This window comes from Parus major, chromosome 1A (genome assembly GCF_001522545.3).
Source record: "Parus major isolate Abel chromosome 1A, Parus_major1.1, whole genome shotgun sequence".
NCBI lineage: Eukaryota > Metazoa > Chordata > Aves > Passeriformes > Paridae > Parus > Parus major.
Genome location: NC_031773.1, coordinates 25,483,534 through 25,508,687, shown reverse-complemented (window position 1 = coordinate 25,508,687; position 25,154 = coordinate 25,483,534). Strand labels below are relative to the sequence as shown.

The 25,154-nt window shown below is 35.6% G+C and overlaps 1 protein-coding gene across 4 annotated transcripts in view; it reads right to left on the bottom strand.

Moving 5' to 3' along the window:
• DOCK4 (dedicator of cytokinesis 4) overlaps nucleotides 1–25,154 on the bottom strand; it is a 224,333-nt gene that overhangs the window by 29,207 nt on the left and 169,972 nt on the right. For 2 of the 4 annotated variants that reach the window (XM_015628388.3, XM_015628386.3), the window contains exons 27-36: nucleotides 24,436–24,530; nucleotides 17,010–17,085; nucleotides 15,384–15,484; nucleotides 14,728–14,786; nucleotides 12,475–12,623; nucleotides 10,838–10,923; nucleotides 5,595–5,621; nucleotides 5,333–5,428; nucleotides 4,077–4,137; nucleotides 2,269–2,362 (exon numbers count right to left, since the gene is read on the bottom strand). In XM_015628388.3, coding sequence (XP_015483874.1) covers nucleotides 2,269–2,362; nucleotides 4,077–4,137; nucleotides 5,333–5,428; nucleotides 5,595–5,621; nucleotides 10,838–10,923; nucleotides 12,475–12,623; nucleotides 14,728–14,786; nucleotides 15,384–15,484; nucleotides 17,010–17,085; nucleotides 24,436–24,530 — 844 coding nt within the window. The remainder of the gene's footprint in view (nucleotides 1–2,268; nucleotides 2,363–4,076; nucleotides 4,138–5,332; nucleotides 5,429–5,594; nucleotides 5,622–10,837; nucleotides 10,924–12,474; nucleotides 12,624–14,727; nucleotides 14,787–15,383; nucleotides 15,485–17,009; nucleotides 17,086–24,435; nucleotides 24,531–25,154) is intronic. The other 2 variants (XM_015628389.3, XM_015628387.3) reach the window with 1 other exon arrangement.

Here is a 25,154-nt window from a genome sequence, read left to right as displayed (position 1 = left end):
TACTCAAGCACATCTATGTAACAATTTTAAAAAACTCATGAAGCTGATAATAAATCATTCAAAATCATAAGGAAGCAAAAGATGGCAGAACATATGTAGATGTTCAGGACAGGTCATCTTGACCTTTCCTTTCTAAACTTGGCATCTAAGTCTTTCACTTTAACAAAATTTTGTCTGCCATAAAAATGTTGTTTTCTTAAATTATAATAAATTTATACAGAAGGTTTCTAAAATAAGAATGACCATACTGGATTAAAAGTCTGAAGGGTTTCTCTACCCAGCATCCTATGTCTGGCACTGGCCAACACAACAAATATAATACTGGTATCTCAGGGACAGGTCTGTAACTACTGACTTGTGCCAAAGCACTAAGGAGAGATAAACATGGTTGACTTGTGGTGTGGAAAATTCAATTTATACAGGAAATATTCAAAATTAGATATTTCTAATTAGACATTTCTGAGGTGGATAGGTAAAAAGTCTCATTACAGTTCTCAGGTGACTGAGAGGACACAAGGAATCAGAGCATTTATGTGATTCAGCCTCAAGAGAGGTATGTTTATAGCTGGGACTGAGTGCTGTATCAAGAAAGATTTGAACTAATGTTTTAATAAAAAGGACTTTTTTAACAGAGCAGTTTTAGAAACAGACCAGTAAATCATACTATGGAAAGGACAGAAAAACAATTTCATCCCTAGGATGAAACCATCCAACAAGCAAACTGATGCTGCAACATGTAGGAATGCTACTGAAGTATCAAACTTATTTTCCTAATCCCAAATTCTCTAGACCAGCTGATTTAAGAAAGTCTGTATTGTCTCTGATTAGGCAAGGCAATGGACTACACAAGTCTGTTTTCTAATTATGGGTGTGAGACAAGTGTTATTTAAGGCTCTTACAGAAAAAAATTAAAAATAGCAATAACAACAACAACAACAATAATAATAATAGTAGTAAAGCAGTGAAATGTACCACAACAAAAAATTAAAAAATCACAGAGATTGATAATAAACACATAGGAAATATAACAAAGTCCTTGAAATACATTTTGAGCAAAATACTATTTAAAATCAGAATGGATGGGAAAACAATGAAAAAAATTAGGTTCATATCACAGTTGGAGGTCAACTAGACACATAACAGTACCCAGTGCATAAAGGGAACTCAACACTGCTCAAAGAGTTACTAAGATCTACTGTGCAAAATAATAGCTTGATACAAAAGCCAGCTGTGGCTAAGTGACTTCTTGACAGTCAAAATTCTCTTGTGACTCACTGTTGCCAGGTCACATGAAGAAAATTAAAATCTCTCCTTAACATATCCTGCTATCTAGTCTACATTTAAATCCATGAACTGTAAAGGGAGTGTGGAAATTCCAAGTGAACAATCTTTTTTATGGACAGTAGAGAAGCATAAGGACACGAGGTACCTGTAAGATGTTTACTCGTGACCCCCAGTGGCCAGCTTTTAAGAAGGGAAAAAAACCTAGAAATTTTGAACACGTGCAACTGCAAACACTGGGGAAAAGATGGACGTATTACAAGGTCAGTAAAATATTCTGGCAAAGACAGTGTGATTTAAAAGGATACTGATTTTATCTTCTCCAGCACTTATTGATGGCATGTAGTTCCCCAAATGAAGTGCATGTTAAGCTGTATAAACAACAGCCATGCACAGTATCTTATTTCTTCATGTAGAAGATAACAACCAGCCTTGGCACAAGATTAGAGAAATCTTGGACAATAGTACTGCAAATGTGGCATGTGAAGATTTAGAAAGACATCTTGAAATTGCAATACTTGCCACAGGTCTTAGGGTCTTTAGCTCATTGTGAGTAAGTGATATGGATCTTCCTTTCTTTTATTTATTTTTTTTTAACCCAAAAATGAGGTTCTGAAACACAGCTGTGTGGAAACACTTCACCAAACAGATAGCCAGGAGCATTTCAAAAAAGTGTATAGCCTCAGATACCACTAAACAAACTCATAAAAACTTCCTCAAAAGTTTACTTCTTTTGGGGGAAAAATGATCCTATCACACATTTAGTGCTAGTGGGTATCAACATAAGTAATTTTCATTCACCATGGCTCAGCAAATTATAGTGCCATGGGGCTGAAAAAAGCAGTATTTTGAGACATCAATTAGGCAAGGAAACAGCTGTTGCCTGAGTTGGTATGTTCTGCACTGAAGATACAACTTACAGAGCTGCAATAGACTGCAAACCTCAGACCAGTCCTAAATATCTTTCTCTAGTTTGTACTCAGTTACCTGTGAAGTTTTGTGCTTTCAGATGTAGGTCATAGAGCTTATGAATATAGCGAATATACATCTCTTCCTTGTTCAGTTCAGTCTTGTAAAAATTCTGAAATAAAATTGAATTTTGTAATAAAATGTAGTAGTTGATAAATTTATGATAATGGTTACAAATAAAATACTTTAATTGTAATATTCTAAAAATAGATACACAGATTTGATTTCTCAACATATAACTGCTATTTTCTGTTTCATGGATAAAATATGGACTGCAATATCATCATTCTTAGTTCAAAATATTTTTTATTTATTTACAAGTCCTAAAGCAAAGTATGAAAAAGTAGCAGGAAGAGGAGCACAAGCCTACAGCACTGTTCACAAGTACTGCCACATTCACAATGCAGCTGAAGTCCTCCTACTAGATACACTCCATGTTCAGGACAATCTGCTCTGGTTAATAAAAATTTATAGGCTAGAAGAATCTAAGCACTGGTTCTCACTAGCAATTAACAATTTCTATTCTATTATTTAAATTGCTATTTTGAACTCTGAGCAGTTTTTCTCCTAATGTACAGAATTTATATTCTGTGCTACTGTTTCCTAAACTGAGTTATTATCAAGGAAAAAGGTGAGAGGAATATTATGAAAACATAAAAATAAAAACTTTAAAGAAAAAAATAAATAAATTGATTTGAGAAAATTTAGCATTTCTTGTCTCTCTGTTGTTCAAGAGTATTAAAAATTTCTTTGAAAATTATTAGGATATGAAATCCAGCTTAGCCTGTATGAGTCATTGAAAATCTTATTAAAAAGTAATATGGTGTTTTGGGATTTTTAAATATTTTCTTTTTGTCCAAATTTTGGATGATTTGCTAATAATAGATTAAAAACTCCTTAGGGATGAAAATAATCCAGGTGCTTTACAGAATTCAGATCATGCCAGATATTTTGACAGCAAGCCAGCTGCTTTATGGCTTCATAGTAAATATCAACCCTATTTAGAACACTATTTTCCTACTGAAGAAATCCTTTGTTCTCTTATGTATAACTGCTACTCAGAAGTGATACGAAATTGTTTCACTGACGTCAAAAATGCAGAATTACAAGTCAGCTTATTTTGTTTTTTTTTTCCCTCTGGCTAAAAATACAGCTTCAAAAGATTCACCATGAAAATGGAAGCTTTCCAAGGTTAACAGAAGTCAACAAATTTGTCAGTGGAAGCTGGCCTAGAATCAAAATGCATCTTGTAAACAAAAATGACATCTTTTTCATACTATGGCTTAGCACTGTTGGTTTGTGGTAATGGTGATGGCATGAATACAGGAGGTCTTGAGTAGCATTTCTCTCTCTTCTAATCAGGAGAGAATAGTCAGCCTGCAATATTCACAAGATATCCCATATTATATGCTATAAGAACCAACTTGCATCAGTTATTGGGGAAGAAAAGAAACAAGAGAAATCATGTAAGTTTTGTTGGGTTTGGTAGAGGAGGAAAGGCATGTTTGTTTCTACAAACTCAAACTAATTAAAATCGGAAAGTACTTTGGTGAAGTTTATCCAGCAAGAAGAGACATAAAACTGAATAAAGCAATTTTGGAAATCTTTCAGAACCAAGCTATGAAATGCCAACTCCCTACTGCATCGATCTCAGCCTGGAAAAAATAAACAGTGATCCTAAGTGTAGTATTACTCGTCAAATTCCACTCAAATTGCAACAAGAAGCAAAGTATGTCCTATTCAAATGTGTATCCGTATAGTAGAAAATGTTTAGTAAAAAATGCTCAACTGAAATAAAAAAAGGAAAGAGAAAGTATTATACAAACCAAAAGGCTAACAGTGCAGCCAATCTTTTTGCCATCCACTTCTCCCATTTTCATGCAGTCCCTAAAGCAGAAAGTAATGAAAGTAAAAAGGAATGCTGTTTATCCTCTTACAGTGAAGCACACCTCAGAAAACAGACATATTTGACTTGGCAAGCTGGCTGAAATGATGGCATTTGGGTGAACAGCTGACCAAGTAGCTAAGAGAGTTCATGCCTCCTTTTGTAGTACATTGAATACCTCAACTGTCAAGAAAGTCAATGTTTTCTTTCCAGCTCTATCATTACTATGTGACCTTTTTTTATCACACAGGGGAAAAAAAGTAGCCAGTATAACCATGCTGAAATAAAAGAGCAACAGGCAGACATCAAAATGTAGTCACTAAAAGAAATTTAACATAACTTTAAAACATTCTTGAATACATGGGCTAAACCATTGCCCCAAATACTCTCATAACCACTCTTAGGAAAGACTGGGAGCCCTAGAGGCTGCAATCCAGCTGATCGCTGAAGAGAAAGAGTGCCATGCTTCTAGAAATTAAGAGTTCAGTCTCTTTATTGATGAAATAGCTTTCCTTTCAAACTATCAGTGATGACAGCAAGTGCAGTACTAGGTCTCACCATGTGTTCCTATGGAATCAGGGAGAAAACCTTACACTTAAGCTGTGGAAAATGCTCCAGCTGGTGGCCATAAGGTGGACTAAGCTGAAATGTGAAGCCTCTACACAGGCTCACAACTGAGAGGGAAAATTGCTTTTAGTCTCACACTCCTGAAAGAGTACATGCCTCTCATTTCCCTCCCTTGGAGCACGTGGTACAGTCAGATGTGAGGTGCTCACCCAGAGATCATGTCTTTGTATACATACACACTGTGCCAGCTGACACTACAACTAAGCATGATTGACACCGTGGTAAGAATTTTACATATTGTGTAAAACAACTGTCAGGTGATTACTGCTGAGCTCTGTGTCTTCAGACAGACTTGAGTCACCAACCTACTGCCAAAAGTTACTACATTCCCTGACAGGAAACTCAAGCACACCACTAGATTTTTTACCCCAGGGGCAGTCTGCTTGGTTGTTTTCATCCTGCCAGCTGCATTTTCCTGTTGACAAAGCAGCTGCTGTCAGAGATCCCGATCACTTACAGCTGATGTATCCATGTACCCATGTGCAGCCACCGTTTCAGCAAGATAACTGTATTTGTTTCCTAATATTTCAAAGACGACAACCCTCCCTCTAAACTGTGATAATCACTCACCTGTAGTCCAGGAGCCTCTCCATGAGGCGAGTCACAGTGGCAATTAATGAAACACCACTTTCCCTCCATGTTTCCCGCTCAATTTTCTTCAGCAGACTGAAAAAAAAAGAAGCCAGAAAAATGTCACTGTTTATTTTTAACTGTTACTATGACAACCTCTTTGCTTTTACCAGTACCTTAATACCTTAGCAACATCTTTGATAGTTAGATTTTCTCTCACAAACACCCTCCCAAGAAGCACAATTTGCAAACAATGTCTTACCTAGGATAAGGACCAAAAAGTGGAATTCTAGTCCAGGAAGCATTGACAAAACAAATGATTTTTATATTAGCTGCATCAGGTTACAATATATCAAATACCTAATTTTCAGAATATATTAATACCCCAAAGACTTAACACAATTCTTCCAAAAAAATTATATATTCACTTCATGCTGATATGTCAAAATATGTGGAATTTAAAGGTGTTCCTAGAAAAGAATATTAATCAGCTCAATATACCTTCTCAATTTTTTATAAAGATGTTTCCTTTTGTCCTCTCTTCTCTAATATTTCACTATGGATGAAATTTAAGAATAGAGGAGGAATTTTAACAAGATGATTCCCCCCCTTCACTTAATATCTCCCTCTTCACTTAATATTTCTTTCTGAGAACTTACTATCATGCAGATGTACAATTCCATTAGTTTATAGTGTCATAAGATTATTTTATTAAAAACTGTTGTGCCAGTGTAATTGCTGATTACACATTGAAGTCAAAAGACTTCAAAATGGCAACATAAGCGGAGCTGTCAGTAAAACTATACTGAATATAATTTTCTTTATTATTATTCTTTATATAATTCTGCTACAAGCCTCTGTTTTTCATTGCTTAAATTTAGCAAATATTTATCATTTAGGCATGAATTTCTCACATTTTCTATATAAGAACAAGCAAAGAAATATTTATCTACAGAGCCATGTTACTTTTATGCTTTGGTGCAGGAGCTCAGGTGGATGACACATCCATGGAGATATTTCAGCAATCTCCCTGAAAATGCACTCAGTTATGGTTTATTTAGAAGCCTCTGAAAATTCCCACATCCTTAGAGGTTTTTAGAGAGTTGTTAATAGCATCTCTGAAATTTCTGTCTGCAGTGGGCAAGCTGTCAGCTCCACTGACCTTCATCTACCCTGAGCATGCTCAGTCCCTAACAACTCCTACGTCCAAATTTCAAACCTCTAACAGCGCTCAGGAACTCCTACATGCCAACTGCACTAGCTATACACTCCAGCTCTGCTCCTTACAGGCTCGGGGAAGTCACAGATGCAATTCTCCAAGCAAATTTGACCTAAATGAAGCTGTGCTCTGCTGGAACTGAGGAGGAAATAGTGATCTTCATCCTGCACCCATACACAAATCTTAAACTCACTTCCCTCCAGGAGGCAGTCAGATGTCTTTCCTTCACAATTAGAGGCTGGCTGTCTTTCATTGCTAGCAGGCAGATGACAAGACTGTCCTTAACCAGGAAATGCTGAAGCACTAAGCCGGCACCTCTGTTTTCCATACAGAATACACAGGCTAATTTAATTCACTTCTGAACCCCTTATGTTCCTTCTAATAGAAGTTTTTGTGTCTAATAAGAAATAAGAGTAGAGCCTGTCACATTATTAAACATTGATTGCTGCAGGGATTTTTTGTTTCTACTTCACTTTAACCCTATGTTAAAGAGGAACATTTCAACCCAGATTCAACAAAATAATAACCGGTACTTCCTCTAGAAAAACTTCTCATTTAAAACAGATGGTTCTGCATTTGACTTAGGCATTTTCTTTAAAATTGCATTGGCACATTCATTATAAATACATGGTTTCTAATAATAAGTTGAGTAGATACATTCAAAGTACTTATACAAGTTGATATCAATGTGGTTGGTTGAAAAAATTTAAGACTTGCCTTCTGATGTGTGCCTCCCTCTCCCCGTGCTGCATTTCCAGCACAATGCACAGAACAAACACTCAGAATGAAAAAGCTACTCAAGCATATTCTGGCTAAATCTAGGTAGAATTGAATTCCCTGTTCTTACAGATTCCAAAGCATAGCCAAGGTGCTTGGCTGTCTTGTACAAAGCATTAAAAGGGGGTAAAACAACAAAGGGAGACTATAAAAATGTTTCTGTACATCCATGCTGCTATATCCTAACACTGAGTTCACCTGAACAATTATGGTTTGCTTTGTTTTATTTGGTGGGGAGAAAGGGGGGGTGTGGGAGGGTGTATATAATTATTTTTAATCCTGGGCACCCCAGGAGTAAGAGAATAGTGATCAAGAGGACCAGAGTTCTCCAGGGATGAACAGCAGGCTAGAACAATGTTCAGGCTAGCTCAATCATGCAGCAAATGGATTTTGTAGGCCTAAACCACAGCCTTTTTCAGGCTTTTAGGTCACAAGCAGCTAATTCTAGAAGTGCTTTAAAACATCTTTTGGAGTCCAAAGACCTCACTATAGCCAGGGGTTCCCTGAATGACTCAAAGGCTCTCAAAAGACTCTCTCCAGACAGACACTAATGGACTGGGCAGTGCTGAATTTAGTCATGCATTTGGAGAAGAAACTAAGATGACTGAAGGCAGCAGAGGAAAGGTAGCAGCCATCACTTTTTATATAATAGATTCATGGCTAGAGAAGTCACCCAGAAACTGGCAGAACTTAGTTATAAATGCCTTCTCAGCTGAATGCCAGCTACAATCTCTTCAAAGAGAAGCCTCACTGCCAGGCCCCCAGCAGAACTCATTAGGTTTTGTGCTTCAATGTGGCCACTTAACTTCCAAATCTGAAGTGGTTGGTCTTAGGCCAAACTGAAATACATTTACAGAAGTAAAAAACTGGCAGAATGCGTCGGATTCAGAAGAAAGACCTACTTGAGTATATACCACAGCTTCTGAGAATTTTATTTTAACCACCAGCCGTTTAATAAAGTAAAATCATTCTTTTCCTTGTGCTAATTAACTCAGGAATTCAAGTGCAGCATTACAATGTAAATGTAGATCAGAACAGCTTTCATAACATAATTACAAGGGATAGCAATTGCAACATCTAGTTTCTCATGATAACGAAATGTTCACTACTTCGTGCTTTGCAGCTCCTTCAAATGACATAAGGAGCTAATCAGTGAATAGTCATATTCAAGTCCCTAGAAAGACATTGATTCAAAACAAATAACAGTCACCTTCTCCCTACTTTCTCTGTGTTTTTATTTGATATGGGTAATTCTATCTAAATGCCCATTGTAGGCAGCAAATTCTAAGCACATAATGTTTTAGCTATCTCCAGAGATGCTTATAATTTATCCTTGAAAATAGACGTTCAAAGGAAAGATGCAGTGATTGTCTCTGGGAAAAAAAAAAAAAAAAGCAGTTAACGTGGGAGTTAAGAGATTCAAATTCATTTTCTAATTCAGACAAAATAAACAGTATGACAAAACCTGAAAGTGTCACAACTGCTGCAGTTCCCAGGCTGTATTCAAAGTAGGTGTGTGCATCTCCTTGGTAATCAAAAGCAACCACGCCTAATCTTCAGAAAGATCAGGTGATATTGTAGCATTTTCTTTCATTAAAGACTAAGAAGGCACTGCTTGCTTCAAAACTGCATGACTATTTCAGTTTTTGGGTACCTGCAACATCTCTGCCACTTCAGCCTAAACAAGTCTGCTTTCTTTCACTGTGTAAAGACACCCTAATATTGCTTAGTTTAAATTACTCATGGAAGAAATAAAGAAACCCCAAAATCTCAGGCTAACCAACCCTGTCTCTTGCAATCAACTCCCCAAACTGTCCAACTGCTTTTCATCATTTTTCTTCACATATCCTAGAGCAATATGTAACCCTCCATTTTAGATTAGTATCTTCTACAGGCTCTCCTCTTGAGACATGGTAATGCATGTACAGTCAATCAAAGTAAGAAAAAAACTAATCATAAATATACCTTTTTCATTAGCTGGGAGTGAACTTGAGCACTTACTCTGAAATTTCCCAGTTTAGTTTTAACTTCTGTTATACCATGACAGAAACCACAAGTATACTGATGCTGTGAGACATTTTGCAATTTAAATTACCATGACTATGTTTTCAGCATTTAGATTTATAAAAGGCTCTCAGCATTTTTCACTATATCATGTTTAACGTTCACCAGTTGAAATCTAACTCAAAACCATAAAATTTAGGAACTGTATTTGATACTTACATGCTTTCTTATAGAATTCTAAGTTATTTCAGTGATAGACACACTGATGTATTTTTATATAAGCTTCATTTTATAATTAGAGCTTTTCTTTTAACAGCTTAATTTTACAGTTAGAATACTGTATTACTAAAATATTGAAAACACCTTACCTTTTATTATCTTTTCTCAGATTATGAAAATGTCATGAATAATTGCAGGAAAGTTCTGCTTTAGCATACTGTACTGGTGTTTGCTATTATTCTTTCAATTCCATATTATTCTACCTAATCTCTCTTCCCACTTTTGCTTCTATAAATGATAAATATTTAGGAACTCTATTTTTTTAACTCAGTACAATTACGGATTATTAAATGTTAGCTATTTTCAGACACCAAGATCTGAATCTTGTTTTTAACTAAAGACAAGAGAGCTAAAAATAATATTTAAAGAAGAAAGAATGATTAAGTAACCATATAAACAGGAAAAAAAAAAAATCCTGTATTTAGTAGAACTGAATAAAACACAGCAGCTTGGAATCCTGAAGGGGAACAATACATCTCTTACTAAAATAAATATATCAGAATTAAGTGAAATCTTTCACTTTGGTGGAATTGAGCTCTGAGGAACAACAGAGATAGAGTCCAGTTAGTTATTTTGTACCTGTACTCTGTGACAATAATTTATTTCAGTCAGTGGAATAATTTATGCACAACTTTAGGTGCTTCAGCATTATCATTAGCTTTTCCTATTAGATTTAAGTGGCATTTTATTTATTAGAAAACACTAAAAGCTTAGCCAGTCATTTGTCAAAAGAATTTAAAAGAAATAATCTTATCAGAATAAACACAATTGTTTACATCAAACAGGAAATCAACAAGTGACATTACCCAGTGGAGTACAAGTTTGTAGCAATAGAAAATCACTTATTAAATGCTTTTTGTTGAATTGTCATGCCTTGTTTTCAAAATGCTCCATCTGAGCTCTACCTGCACCCTATGCAATTATGAAGCATTTCTTGCTTTTCTGATTTTAAAATTAGTAGGTAGAGAAAGAGAATGTTCTGTGATATAACAGATTTAGCCTTTCCCAATTATAGCTGTATGCAAGAAGTACTGCCAGACTTTACTGCCAGATGCTATACAACATCATGAAACATTTTATTCTTCAGATTTTAAGGAAACAAAAAAAAAATAAGAAAAAGAAAAATGAGCATTACAACTGGTTTAAGCATTACTTCTCTACAATGATATTTGCATCTGATACAGCCAACTAAACTTAAGGAATTGTAAGATAAACATATTACTCACATACTGTTGAAGAGTTCTCGGTATGTTTCATCACCTTTACCTTCTGACATTAGGCTGTCCAGTTTGTCAATCAGCTTTGCTTCCACCTGCAACATATAAGTGTGGTGTAAACAGCTTCTTTTTCTTTTAATGAGATTAGAGAAAATGGAAGGAAAATCTGGTTTTATGTAAGGGACTTTGCTAAATGCATATTTTAGAATTATTGGTCAATCATGTGATAAGTCACTTCATCTCTTTGAAGCTGTTATAATTCCTGAGGTTTGTAGGGCTTTCTCTTTTTTTGGTGGGTTTTTTTTTTTTTTTTGGAGGGAGGGAGCTAATTTAAATTGAGCAACGTGACTTTAAAACTACAGGCTGAGTAGCATTTGCTGCTGCTAAGGCAGCTATCTATTTATGGAGTCAGAGGAAAAGCACACAGCCCAAATAAATTGCCTGAATTCTCATTGCAAGGCTGTATGCACAAGCTATTTTCTTAGACTGAAGTAAAAATATCATCTTTTCCAACCTGCACCCCATTCTTTATAATTTAATATACATAAATGTCTGCACTGTTCAGAATCCTTGGGAGCTCAGAGACTCCCAACATTCTTACTTGCCAGCGTATTTCATTAGAGAGCAAATCTGCTGGACTTAGATATTAGCTATCAAAGAAACTTGGTGGTTAGGAAAATCTGGTGGCAAATGATTCCTCCAATGCATGTTTTTAAGTGCATTGATTATAAAAAAATATAGAGCTGTTGCTACGCTGTGTATTTATATTTCAAACCTCCTTTTTATCAGTAATATATTAACAATCACAAATCTAGGGGAGAAACCAAGCTGTTGTCATTATTTTATTACAGAATAAATCTATTACAATTTACACTTAAAACCAATCTGAAAAGACAGAGAAGCAGAACAAGTGGATTTTCTTTCTTCTCACTCCTTGTTAACATTTCTGTGATAATTTTTAACAATAAGCTTATATATTGATAGAGAAAAGCTACTTACTTATCTCACATGCACTACTCTGTTTTTAATAGTTTGGTTTGTGTTTTAAATGCAGGTCCCACCCCAAGCATTATGATTGCCTGGAAGTAATTAAAATACTTCCACTTTCCTTCATTTTGAAGCAGCAAAAAGGAGGGCATGGAGAATGGTTTGAGGCAGTGTGAAAGAACTGAGTGGGAGCTGAGGGAGCAGATGGCACTCTTGGTCGTTCCTTTCTAGCCCATTAAGAAAGTGTTTGAGCAACAAGAATACTTGGATCTTTACTGAAGAACATCTGATATTTTTCCATAGTAACCAGAAGGGAAGCTGTTTGAATCCTATCTAACCAGCAGTCTGTACCACTGTAAAGCAGAGGTGAAAAACCACCACAACAACCTTGTTGAAAACAGCTCAAGTTTTGTTCTTCACTTCAGCAGGCCATGGATTTTGTTCCTCATCTCACATGAACAACACAAAAGTATTAACTAGAGAACCTTACTAGCCCAGCAAAGAGAGAAAAGGGAAAGCCCTTGTAATCCCTCTCCAGCAGGCAGAGTTGTGGATACCTTCTCCACCCCGAACCACCAAGGGAACTCCAGGACACACTAGGACTCTTATGAAGTGCTCAATATTCAGTCCTGTTTTATAAACAGCTTCACACAAAGTACCTGTTTAAAGTTGCCACTTCGCCTTTGCTCCCAATCCATCATGTCATGGAAAATAGGAATCATTACATTCCTCAGGTCTGGCTGAGGGATCAAGGTCACTTCCAGGAAAGGGCCAATCAATGCTGGAATAAAGTGAAGTTTGTGTTCTCCTGAAACGAAAATGAACATAATCTTGAATGTGAATTGAGTGTCCTGTGAGTTATCAAGCAATCCAAATGCTATCTGAAGAATGAAAAAATAGCATTTTAAATACCTATAGGGTTTTTTTTAATCACATGTCCATCACAGCATAGACTATTTCTTAAGCCCAAAAAGTGAAAGCTATAGACAAAAGAATATAAGGCAAACATAATTTATCAGATTTTACTATGCAATACTGAGTTCAAAAGTGACAGTAGGTTAGCTGTATCTGAAGTTAATCCTCCAGCAAGAGAACAAAGACAGACAAAGCACTCTCTGCATTTCCTTTATATTTCACAGGAATAATTTGTTTTCTAAGACCTACATACTTGTGTTTACAAAATCATTAATTTTCTGATATTCTGATATTCTGTGCTCATAAAAAAGGTAAGTATTTTTTTTGTCAGTACAGAAATGGAAGTACATATTTCAATTGCAAGAAAACAAAAATACAACCCAGCTGTTCTTAAAACAACTTGGTTTAAAATCAGTTCTAAAAAATCTATTATCTCACCACATTCCACTTAAAAGAAAATCAAGTTCTTGTCAGAAAAGCTAGAAATGACAGGAAAGGCATGCAGCAAACACTGACCATTCAGATTCAATTTTTCACAAGTAAGACTTCATATATGCTCAAAATTAAGGGATTATGAATCAGGATGCACTGATTTTCCAAGCTAGGAATTAATTTACGTCCAGCCCACCTCTGGATATTCCAGTGGGCATTCACCCCTGCTTGCTGCTCTGTTCAGTGTCTGCACTTGTGCAAAGGAAAACAAGAACTCCCTTTTCTGGAAACATCCTAGAACGCTTATCCCTGTGAAAGCAAGGTGACTGTACAAGGATCAAGGCTTACGATACAATGACTCTTACTGCTACAAGAATAGTAAAATGCCAACTAGCATTGCACCAATTGCAATAAATATCCTAACATTTAGCTGGGCATATTACCAGACGAGCTCCATATTGTGTCCCACAAGACTCACCCTACTGAAAGGCATCATTTGCCTGCATCCCAAGGTTCCATTCAGCAAAGAACTACATGAGTGGGGAGGTGACGCACACTTATCCTCCACACACGTGCAGGAAGGAAATGGGATCTGGGAGTGTATCCTTGATATACCCGTTTTGAAATATCCATAATGTATTCATGTAATGTAGAAGGATGTCTTAGTGACTCAATACTAAATATTTTAAATAAGTAAAATATGCTACTTATGAGATATTAACAAGATATTAAAAAGAAAATATTTCTCTTTTTGAGCATGTCTCTCTAGTACGGGCTGAGCTGAAAGACCAATTTTTTGCAACTACTTATCGTGCTGGGGAAAAGATTGACAGAACTGAAATTGACAGTATCTCAGAAATCACTGGTGACAGTTGCTGTATCTTTAATAAGCCCTCTGATGAAGTGAAAATTGAATAACTAAAATATAAAGATGACAAATGTAGTGTCCAAATCTTCTACTCATTATTTTTTTCCCAAACAACATTGAACTGCATTTCTCCGACACTCATAATTGCAAACAGTTTGCACAATTGTTGCTTAAAAATATGTGTTCCTAAGTTTATATTCAAGAATGTATTTTTTCCATGTTGTCCAATGTCTCATTCACACATTAGTCACTGACTTGTTTGTGCCTTTATATTTTAGTGCAACTAAGACTTCAGAGAAGACCTGATGCAAATCCAGGATCTCAGGAGAGCTTCAGAATTAGAGACATGTCTTGTCCTTAAACAATTTGACAACAAGGCTAAGAATGTTAAGTATATTTCGAGGCATAATAATTCTGCCCAGAAGGAATTTTTTCTTAATTTTCTCTGATGGTGTTCTCTTATTTCTCTGTGAAGAAACAGGGACGGGTAAGCTATAGAATCAAGGCATAGAAAGCTGAGTTTAGCTATAAAGAAGGGAACTACAGATGACAAACTTTTCCCTAAACTTGAATCAAGACTTCATGTCTTGAACATAATTATCAACAACTTGTCTATCACTGGGAAGTATATATAATAGGCAAAGAACTAATATTTGGCTTTCATTTTGAGTTACTGATGATGTGTTTAATCACTTACCTAAATTTTGCCACATACTGAAGATTTCACATCCCATTGTTACCCTCATGTCACCATATCTGCAGTGTATTAAAAAGTAAAGCAAGTGAAAGATAATTTAAGAAAATCAAGTTCATATGCCATCCCGTCACATTATTAAATTAAATGCCTCATTTGTAGTTCAACTTTGAAAGTGCTGGCTTCTCCCAAGTCTTTTTCTCTTTTGATTACACCCAGCTAAAACTGTATTCCTAAACCCGGTTTATTTGAAATATTGTCAAATGCTACACATCTGAGAAGCAAAACCTGTTTTTTTGCCATAACATGCTCCAGTTCTCTGAGAAAAAATAGTTTTGCTCTAGCTTAAAGAAATGCAATTCATTCATCCAGACAATAGTGCAGTGCCTGGCAGAAACACCTGAACAAGTGTGATTGACCTAGGCATTCGCTGGCAATGAATGTCTGTTTTGCTCCCAGTGTCTGAACCAGTTTAGGCACTCATATGAAGGTTACTGGCTCTGAAGACCTGTACAAAGGGCTAGGACCAACTCTTTTCTAGTCAGTGGACATACTCTTATGTTTCTCTTTTGGGGGGTCCTTTTGCAACCTCCAGTGTCTTGCATTTTGAGAAATTTTAAATTTCTTGCCATTTTCTACAAGCTGATAGCAATACTTACTTTTCTAAAACCTTTTTCTTCTTGGAAGGTGTGAACATCTCCAGTTGCAGACATAACTGGTTTATAAAAATGACAGCAAGAAAAAAGTAGGAATCCCATATCTGCAATAAGCATATGGCATGTGGTTATTTCACTTTCTCAGTACAATTCATGACCACTCAAGATGCACAATTTCAAATCACAGCCCTTGTTTCAATCTCAACTAATAAATTACTCAAACTGCTTTTGACTAAATTTCTTTGACTCAAAATATTCCTTTCACCAACCCCAAGATGTTCAGCAGAACTACATCTATTTGCATATCCTACACCTCAAAATGTAAAAGTTACAGACTGGGTTTTTTCACCCCTCCAAATCAAAAAGCCTTCCTTCTGGAAACTTTCTTTTGAGAATATTTAAATAGAAAACTATGAAAGCTATGACTTTAATTCCAAACACAAAAAATCCTGACACCTCAAAAGCCATCACATAACAGGACTGACATTCTCTATCCATCATACTTTATAACACTATTTGCAAGTCTCACCTGCTGCAGCCTTCACTGGACAAACTAAAGCCAGATTTCATTAAGATACTGCAGATACACAGATGTTTTGTGCTCATGCTTTACAAATCAGATGTCTCTACTTAGATGACTTAGAGATAAAATTAAAGTGAAATACTAATTACTATAACCCAATCATAGATGCTCCATGACTGGAAGCGTAGAGGGAGCCCTATTCCAGACCCTGCAGTTGGGCAGGACAGCAATAACATTGCTAATAAAGTTAAAGGAACATAGAGGTCTTGTCTACAGGAAATTATTTTATTAGTTTTAGCCTCTGAACTTACAAAAATGCATAAAGAATAGGCTTCCTCATGTTCAGTTAAGTAGATAAATCTGCATTCCTGCCAATCTATCTAACAGGAGTCTGGATTTTCGGAGAAGCATCCACAACCCTGCTGGAAGTCAACAAGAACTCAGTGTCTTCTCTAGGAAGGAGATTCTGCACTTTTCATGATGCAGCAGTTGGACTAACGTCTCTTGGTTGGGTAGAATATTCATTCAGGTTTGTTTCCATGGAAATGTGTCTTTTCAGACACATTCCTACATCTTCTCATCTGAATCCTAAAAGCTGTAATTCACAGTTTATTATAAATGCAGTATCGCACTATATGAGGTACACACTAACATCTTTAACTACATTCACCATGAAGTGTCATAATTTTCTAATTTTAATTATGCAACATGTTAATTGGTCTAGAGATATTACAAAAATATAAATCTGCATTTTATATAAATTTGCATTGATTAAAAAAATGAAATACTTTTTCTTTCTGTAATAACTAAAAAACCCAGCTAAATAATTTCATTAGTTTTTATGATCCAAAAAAATTGTGATGTAAGAAATCCTAAATAAGTAGTCTAACAAAGAGGCTCAAATAACAAAATGAAAAATAAAATGAAATTAAAAACCTCACAGCACTCATTTTTGAGATAGTCCTGTATTTAAGAAAAAAACGTCTCTGAAAGCTTGAAATTGCTGATTTAGTACATATTCTAGCTACTTAGATTCTGGAGCTAAGTTTAATAATCACCAAGCCACAGGATGATGTAGCAACTGTTGCATCCATCATTTACTCTACCTTGTAATCAAAGTTTTCATTTAAGAAGTTTTTACGAAGGGCATCCGAAAGGTACAAGACTGTAGTAATGATCACACTGGGAAGAACAAAAAAAGAGAGTTTTCATTAAGTGGAAATTCATATTTAATACTCAAATAATTTTCAACATAACATATAAATACCTAACAGCACCTATTGACAGAAAACATGCCCATTAAGATGATAAGCTGTGCTATAAGACTGTGCACTAAAAAAAAGACATTCTGTAGAGAAGAATATAACCAAGACCAATCATAAACTTTGTTCTGAAAATAATTATGATTCCAGATTTACTACACACCTTGTCTTAATGGTATTAATACACAGAGTTGTAGAATTTGTTTTCAGCTTTCTTGGTAGTGCAAATAAGTGCATATAGATTATAAACATAAAATACCTAGTAAATGCCAGTATTCAATTGTCAATTCAATTCACTTGACACCCCTATGGACAGAAAGCCTTTTTAATGACAACAGATAAATGAAAAGCTGTGTGAGCTCTGAGAGAAGGATCTGCTTCTAAAGATTTCTAGGCTGTATGTTGTATAAAGTCATACATTACCCTACATTTACACCCACCTGAATTATAGTAATCTATCTAAAATAAATATATATGACCAAGATCCTTTCACAGTGATTGTCACCAGGGGTCAATGATGGCTTTGTTTATTGTAGCAACCCACTTTGGTGATCTACATAAACAGAGCATTCTTTGAGATTATTTAAATACACCTAATTTCAGTGGTTCAGACCTTGAACTAAGCTTTGCAGCACTGCTGTCTGCCAACATATTTAGTCAAACTAAAAATCCATATAAAGCATTAAATTCTTTTTGAAAATAGTCAGAAGTGAATACTTACACAGAGAAAAAAATATAAAACTAGAATGATCTTTTTGCTATTATGTATTTTACAACAATCAACTGTTCAAAGATCTTCTGAGAAAAAGATTACATCTACACATTTCATTTAATTACCATCTATTATCAATACATTTAATTCTTCTTTGAACATAGTTCTTGACCTGCATGCTGTTGCAACACTAAAATATGTTTCCCTTTCTATATTTTGGGCATAGTTTTTTTTTACTATTTTTTGCAATGCATTCAAGACAAAATACCCATTAAGTATAATAACAGCAATATATATATATATATATATTACAAGGTTACAATAGTTTTCATTTTTACAATACTGGAGAAGTTAGCCAACCCACCTAGGAGATAAACTGTACTTTTCTTCTAGCACTTTTGACAGTTTTCACATTTATAAATAAAAAATGGCTATGTATAATTTAACATGTTAGTAGTTCAAATGTTTGCTTCCATCCTTCTGCTTTTAAAATTACTGTCCCCACCAAACTTTACCTTCTTGTTTGATGTGCCTGAACCCCCGTAACAGCCAGGTCTGTTCTTAGAACAGGGCTTGAGTCTCAAGTTTGATTTATTCCTATGCCATTGCTCAAGTGTGTTTTCATACATATTATTTTCTCAAGGATTACAGAGTAACTTTTCTATCCAAGTAGTGTTCCATGCTTAGTACTCATCAGTAAATTAACTTCACTTTTTCACCAATGGAGAGTTACAGCCTGTGTACAGCACTCGCTGTTGCAGCATGGAATACAAAGTGAAACATTAGCAAAATGCAGTATAAGTGAAGTAAACAATCAAGGCATGGATAAAAACAGAGCCCCATCATTCTTGTTGTTGTGCAAGATTTAATTTAAGGTCCATATGCTTCACAAAATGGAAACAGTTTGTATATTTCAGGAAGCCGTTCTGGTAGAAAAAGTCAGTTTATCAGAATTATTGTTAGATGAAATTTCCACCTAAGTCAAAAGTAATAAATCCCTGAAAAAATTGTACTCAAGAGAAAATTCCACAAGATCCATAACCATACTGCCAAGTTTACATTACATAGTTCTATTTATGTCTGAGACAATTCCTTTCTTGCTACATTCTTCCATGGCAGGTGAAACTGAAGAGAAAGATCTACTTCAATTCTTATGAGGTGAATAAAGTAGACATCTTAAATGCAAATTTTAGAATGTTTTTTTAAAGAATTTTCCTGATTTAACAGAATCATTGCAATGCAAGTATTTCTTCCTATAGGGAAGTTAGCTCAGGTTTCATTTATTTGGTAAGCCAAAAGCTATGATATGGATTATTTGAAAAAATGTGGGTCTCTAATATGAGAGGGTATGTTGTAGATAAAAAAATCCCTCAAAACACCAGATGCAACACACAAGGTTGAAGATTTTGTTTTTGGCCCACCATCTGTTATTCTGAATCTACAACAATCTAAAATCAGGTAGAACAGAAAACAAGCTAAGGCTGGGGATGCTCATGTACAACAAAAGCAAAAATTCACAAAGCAGAAGCAGCAGCCAGAGGACAGCTGCCTGACTTGGTACAGCACTCACATTCCAAGTTGATTCCCAGCCAGCGATTTCCAAACAACAACAACATTCATTTGAAATCCATCTGAGTATCAAACTATAAACTACTGAGTTTGTGACAAGACTTGCTTTTCTTCCTCTTACCACCTGCCACATATTTGTTCAGATCGCCTGTTCTACAGGCAAAACCCCTCTGCTTTTAGCTACTAAGTTATTCTGGACTCATGCACAGGATGCTAACCCAATGTCTGCTAAGGCCATTGCTGGTGGAATGGCTTTTCCATCAAATTTTCAAAGCAAACCTTTCTGCAATAAGCTGTTTGAAAAATCCAGAAGTTCAACAACTGTTTAATGCCTGGGCTATGTTCTGGCAACTTGGCTTTTGCCTGGGCAACCAGTGGCAGAAAATGAAAGCTTTCCTTTTCCATGCTGATATAGGACAAACGTATAACATTAGCTTCTTATTCCACTCTTTGCTATTTCAGAGTGAAATAATCCCAAACACAGAGGTATTCAAACAGAAAAAAAAAATAATTTCATATTTCATAAAGAAATGAAATACACCTTGAATCACATATATGTATATGTAAATACTCTTATATGTTTATGAGCTTATTTATACACGCATGGCTATGTAGATCTGTTTTTTTGTGAAGGACTGAATGCCAGGCTCAGTTGCTAGCAACATTTTGTATTACATAAAAGCAAAAATGTTGTTAGCAAGCACTTTGCATTACATAAAAGCAAGAATTTTTGTTCATTGTAGGAGTCTCAGACTCCCACACCATGGGAGCTAATAGGATTCTTCAGAGCGCCATAATGATGACATTAATGCTGATTCGATGTCTTCCCTTACTGTGTATTCCATCTGAGTTAAAAAATTATAATAATAATAATAATAATAATAATAATAATAATGTATTTCAGCCATTACTAAATTTGATAACCAAAAGGATTCTCTGCTTAAAGTCCTTATGCCCAACTGTCAGTAGATATATTTGAAATTTCAGTTTAAGCAACATATTATGTAAATCTTACTTTACAAGTCAATTATTGTACTATAGATTATACTATTTGTACATCTATTTTGTATGCTTATGATATTCAAATTGAGGATTGGATGACCTAGCATCTCAACCACTAAGCAGAATATTGAAAGGATATACATAGTTAATTAAACAGAGGTCTTGAAAATTAAAGCTTCTTGCATACCAAGAGAAGCAGAAAAGTAGTTCTTTGTTCAATAATACACAAGGCATAGTATGTCATGAATATCAAAGATTTGCTCAGCAAGTAATTGAAACTCCTTTGCTCTTCAAGTCCCTCCTCAACTGTTAATAACATGACATACCCGAAATTCAGCTGAGTCTCTTAACTGCTCTCAAAAGATGCCAGGCAATTAAAGTATTAGACAAGTCACTCTTTTCCTGACCTTAAGGAAACTGAAGCCAGTGACCATTACACAGTGACCATTACACAGTGGTTTCCAGTTGAAACTGTGAAGGTCTTCTCCAGAAGCTTCAATTTTAATTAGGCATATTTTGCTATAAAATTTAGTATTTCTCTCTGGCGCTAGGCAACGAATTCAGACATCTTCCTATATTATGTAGTGCTCCTTTGCAGTTACAAATATAATCTAGATACTACCTAGTTAACGTAGAAAGGAAGTCTACTCCCAGAATGAAATAAATTAAAATTATATTTTCCATAGTAAACAAAGTCATATTTGTCACTCAGTAGTAATATCCACATTAGAAATATTAAATGACCACAAATAATTAGTTTGCTTTCCTGCATGCATGCTGATTAGCTCAGATATTACACAGTTAAAATTATATAATATTTAATATACAATATAGATTTTAATACATAATAAATATTACACAGAAGCTTTAAACAGAGTTATTTCTTTCTCTTCACTCAACTGTTAGAAGCTAAGGATGTTTTTGCATGTTCTCTTTCCACTACAGAATACAATTCAAAAAATCTATTTCCCTGCTTTAGTCCTAAGTTTGCCTTTTTAAATGTTACTTTATTTCTTGAATTTTAGAAGTCAGTTGGCAGTTTATAATGCTAGCCATTAATACATCCACACATTGGGCATCAGAACATTCAGAACTATAGATCATACATGTGTCATCAGGAAACATCTTAGTTTCAGCACAGTTACAGATTTGACTTCTTGAGCTCATAGCATCTTCTGTTTTTGGTGTTTGTTTTTTTTTTTAATTTCCCAGAGAGCATCCAAGTATCAGAACCTACATAATTACTGAAAGCATTACAACTAGAAAGAAAAAAAAAGCAAACTAGGAGGCGGGGGGCAATGATATTTTTATATGCAAATATTGTATATTGTAAGAATTATGGCTTTTTAAGACTTAGAAATATTTCAGGTAATTATAATTCTGTATACATAAGTAAGAGGAAAAAAAAAGTAATTTCTCCCCCAGGAAAAGCTTATTCCTTGATTATATCCTTTCTAAGACTTGTTTCTTCCCTAGGCTCAGATAGGCTAAATCTCTCTTCCTGTAAACATCAGAGTTTGAATTTTTCTATCACTTCAGGGACAGGGAGAAAAAGCCAGTGCTGCTGTTGATGTGACTGCAGCCATGGGTGAAGCTCCCATGACACACACACTGCCCTCAGGTGAGCCGCCGTCCCCCGAGAGAGAGATGGATCAGAAGGTGGCCGTGGGACACAGGAAATACAGCACTTGGTTTATTCCTGGGAAGCAGAAGTTTGAAAAGACCCACACTTATTGGATCACTTAATTCTGCTCTTAAAAAGACAGGCTAGACCTTCTAGCTTTTTCTTTTAGACATGAATGGAGCAGAGAATTCAAGAAGTTTTGCCTTCCGTTCTGAAGAGTCTCAGATCCCTGGAAGTGCTCTGGCTGATGAAATGAAGCCCAGGAAGAACAGCTCATGTCTCTCTGTGGGACAGGCAGTGCCCTAATTTCGCATCCTACCTCTAGGCTCTTTCCTTTGCACTTAAAGATTTTGGGCTGGAACAATTCTAGCAAAGCTACTACTCTGTGCTTTTGAACACCTTGAGGAAGCTGAAGGAAAGCAGTCCCAGCCATTGCGGTGAGGGACATGAGGTAAAGGAAGAAGCTCCCATTCAGAAACAGCTCTGGAAACACTAGTTCTCTGCAGCTGACAAGAGAACAGAAGCAGATTTTCCTTTCTGCTGCCTCAAAAAAGAACAGAATAAGAACATAAGAACAATGAGGCTTCAGCTTTCACCCCCCATTTAAGTACACCTGGTCAACCCCCTCTTTCACAGCAAACTAGCACTTCTTCCACATAGAAACAAATTCCTAGCCAAGCAATTATTGAAAGCTGAATTGGTAAAGAGGTGCTTTATAGCCTGCTTGCTGGCAGAAGTGCTTATGCAATTGTGTGTTATCAGGATCAGTTAGCTGGTCTGGTGAACTCCTCGTGGCCAATTCCCACCAGCAGTTATTTTCAGCTTCTGCCTGTGCTCTTTGCCTGACAGAACTGGGCATAGACTCACCTCCTAGATGGTCAGAAACAACATGACATGGATTAATAAAGGGAGATGTGTGATGGTTAGTAAAATACTGGAGAAGAAAAAAGTGTTCCTTTTGCAGAACTTGGTATCATCTGAATATCACCAGCCATGTAACACGTGCCAAGGTCATTCCTAAACCTTAGTTCTGTACATATCAGCTGCTGCAAAGCCATCTGCCAAGGCAGCTGTTACTGGAATATGTAAAATTTTCTTAGATTATTTATTTTGTATAAAAGTTCCTATTTTTTTCCCCTTCTTTCTTGTGTTTCACTGTTTATTTCTTAAGCATGATGCAGGCTGGTATCAGTCATACCTTATTTAATATCATACACAGAAACAAATGATCATATCCATTCTTTAATTAGTAACTTTCTTTTTCCTGGAATTCAAACATGAAAAAATTAGCCGCACTGAGATAACAAAAATTAACAAAAAATTGTTTTAAGTCATGACAAAGTTTGAAGAAATACTATTATCCTTGCATATCCACACACACACATAACAAATACAGATCATAAACACAAGAGTTGTTAAATTTAATTGCACCAATAATATTGCTACTAGTAGTATGTACAGCACCACAAATTTAAATTCTCCTTGAAGCCAACAGGCACAATGCAGACTAAAACTGAATTTTAATCAGGCGTTGTGATGTGTATCATGAAAGTTAAAGTCAATCCTTCACTCTGGATTCCTAGGTGTGCCCAACACAACGCCCCTTCTGTGCTGACACTGATGTTTGCATAGCTGTCCTGACTGTTGGGCTGGTTTATCTGATCTAAAGCTAAGACTGCAAAAAGGATAGGTGGTGATAGAGGTGAAATAAAACTTAATATATTGTTTCAGACCTGCTGTCTTAGAAATGCTGTTCTTAGAAATGCTGGGAACCCGTTTCTTTAAAAATAAGGCCTGAGCAGAGAAAGAATGGCTGACAGGTAGGTTTCATCTGAAAATCTAACTAAGCAGGGTGAAAATCTCACTAAGAGCCTTCTGTGACTGTTGCCTTGTGCTGTACCTCATTTCCTGATTTTGTGATTTTTCTGACAAACACCAAATGAACAAACATGCAAAAGCATCGATAACAATATTACGTTTAATTTCTTCTTGAGAGCAAAGAGATCTTTACCAACTCAGAATTTTAAGAAACAGATATGAAAAAGAAGACCCTTAGAGACTTGTCATTTGTTACTTGGAGAACAAAGCTGTAGATGCTTTCAGCTTTATTGTGTGAAAGTGTTTCTGAGTTTCCACTTATATGTGCTTACTGAAATTCAGAACAGAAAGAGGTACAGATTATATCATAAATTTGCTGTGTAAAGGAAATCCAGAGATTTGAAATCTTAAATTAAAAGAGGAAAAATTGAAGCCAACATTATAAAAAATACACTGAATTTTTATTACATACATCATATAACTTCACCTTTATCATGATCTGTGCATACTACCTGTACTTTTTAATAACATTAAAAATGCCTTACTTGTTTGCAACCAAACGCATCACTGTCCAGTCTTTTGGAAACATCTCTGGTCGTATTAGTATCCGAAATACTGTGAAAATCTGCAGCAGGAAATCCTTTGGAAGGAAAAGAAGTAGTCATATGTCTTTGCTGCTTTAAAAAGAGCAGTGAGCTTCAAAAATATTTTAACCAGAGAGAAAAAAGTTATTATAGAAATAGCAGAAATGCACTTATTTTCACCATAGATAAACCTCTGAATGCTTTGCTTTTTTTTTATTACTTCCCAAGAATTTTCAAATAGTGATTTAATCCTTTCTTCTTAAAATGACGAGAATAATATAATGTGCCATTTGATTGACAGCAATGCATAAAAGAAATGTCAAAGATGCATTTGGTTTCCACCCATACACTTCCCCAAATGTGATGTTGAGAACAATTTGCAAATCAAAAAAGCACTTTACAAACACCAGAGAGTTCAGAATATCTCCTTAATCATGCCAGGTTTTCATCACTTTTGAGATTCATTCTAAAAGCTGCAGAGAGTGTGTAAGGACAATTTTGTCATGACCAAGACCAGTGACTCCAATAGAGATGCCCAGGTCCCATAACTGGTGGTGCAGCTGGCTGCCTGTGTGCAGGTCACTTAACCTTTCTGCCTCATTTGCTGGATCTAAAAAAACAGTCAACACCTGTGAGCTACTTTGAGTGGAGAAAGCACTGCCTGGAAGCTTTCCACATTA